At 46.1% G+C, this 1,481-nt stretch overlaps 1 protein-coding gene across 3 annotated transcripts in view; it reads left to right on the forward strand.

Moving 5' to 3' along the window:
- The first annotated feature begins 8 nt into the window (after positions 1–8).
- Positions 9–1,481, forward strand: part of CLCC1 (chloride channel CLIC-like 1) — a 27,228-nt gene continuing 25,755 nt past the window's right edge. Inside the window, exon 1 of one of the 3 annotated variants that reach the window (XM_005860081.2) lies at positions 9–414. In XM_005860081.2, the coding sequence (XP_005860143.2) occupies positions 271–414 (144 nt within the window). In that variant the 5' untranslated portion in view covers positions 9–270. The remainder of the gene's footprint in view (positions 415–1,481) is intronic. The other 2 variants (XM_005860082.2, XM_005860080.2) reach the window with 2 other exon arrangements.

Consider the following 1,481-nt stretch of genomic DNA (forward strand, 5'->3'; position numbering starts at 1 on the left):
AGCCACCTACCTGCCCCTCACCTCCCGACCCGGCGGCTGTCTTATTGCGGTTGCTGTTGGTTCCCCGGTTCAAAGAGCGGCCTGGGGAAGCGGGGCGAGCGGGTGCGAAGCCGACCCGAACGGACGTTGGGTGTTGTTGCTTTGGGTTCTCTCCGAAAACTTGACGCGTCGTTTGAATAAATACCATTTCCCGAAGAGCCCGGGTTTGGCGGTGGTGAATTTTGAAAAACTCCCAATCTCATTTGAATGTGAAAAGTTAGAGGCAAGTTTATGCGCAGGTGGTGTTTTTCAGGTTTTCTGTGTGACGGTGGTGATGGTGTGGACCCGGCCCGCTGCATCATCATCATCATCACCTTCACCTGGGCGCCTGCTAGGCTCTCGCACCTACATCCAGTCCGGCCCAGGAAACTGCAGGTGCGCACGCGCACTGAGCTCCAAACGCCTATCAGCGGTTCTCAACCTGTGGGTCGCGACCCCTTTGAGGGTCGAACGACCCTTTCACAAGGGTCGCCTAAGACCATCGGAAAACACATACATAATTACATATTGTTTTTGTGATTAATCACTATGCTTTATGTTCAATTTGTAACAATGAAATTGGGGGTCATCACAACATGAGGAACTGTATTAAGGGGTCGCGGCTTTAGGAAGGTTGAGAAGCACTGGCCTGGGTCCTGCTAGGTTAATACGGAATTTGACTCTACTGTTCAAATTAGCTTTGTCTTTCTCATTAAACGTGTAAATTCGTTGAGATCTGATACTTTTTCTTTAATTGAAATTTTATTTTGGCATAATTTGTAAAACTTATCTTCATTGTGGAGAGTATTACACATGCCTCCCAGTGCCCCCCTCCACCAGGTTCCCGGCCCCCTCCTGCACTGTTGTCTGTGATCTTGGGCAGTGCATACTTCCATGCCTCTGCCTCTATTTAGTTCGTCAGTTTATTTTGTTCTGTTATATTGTAAAGCAGAAGACGCCTTAATAAGCCAACTTTATTTGAAGTCTTTTTCATTTCGCTAGCGCTAGAGGGCCCAGAGGAAATATCGCTTCTCAAATTCTGGGGCCCAATATGGTGGAAGTCTTCCTTATTTATACTTTTTTCAGCTCTTTGTCTTCCAAATTTGGAATGAGACTTCCCGACCTTCTGAGAAAAAGACCTTCTGAGAAAAAGTCCTGTATGAGACCATATCTCAAGGCTGGCGCCAGCACTGACAACTCTGTCTGGGACATAGTTTATGGCCTCTCTGGAATGGGGAATAGTCTTAGTCTTCCCTATTATTTAAGCAAGCAAACGTTTACAGAAGCCAGAATAGCAGGGTTAAAATTTTAAACAGCAGTTTTTGCCCAAGATGGAGGTTACTATACTTCAGTTCATTAGATTCCACATATAAGTGAGATCATGTGATATGTCTTTCTCTGACTGGCTTATTTCACTTAGCATACTCTCCAGGTCCCTCTATGCTGTCTCAAAGGGTAAGAGA

This window comes from Myotis brandtii, unplaced genomic scaffold (genome assembly GCF_000412655.1).
Source record: "Myotis brandtii unplaced genomic scaffold, ASM41265v1 scaffold131, whole genome shotgun sequence".
Lineage (NCBI taxonomy): Eukaryota > Metazoa > Chordata > Mammalia > Chiroptera > Vespertilionidae > Myotis > Myotis brandtii.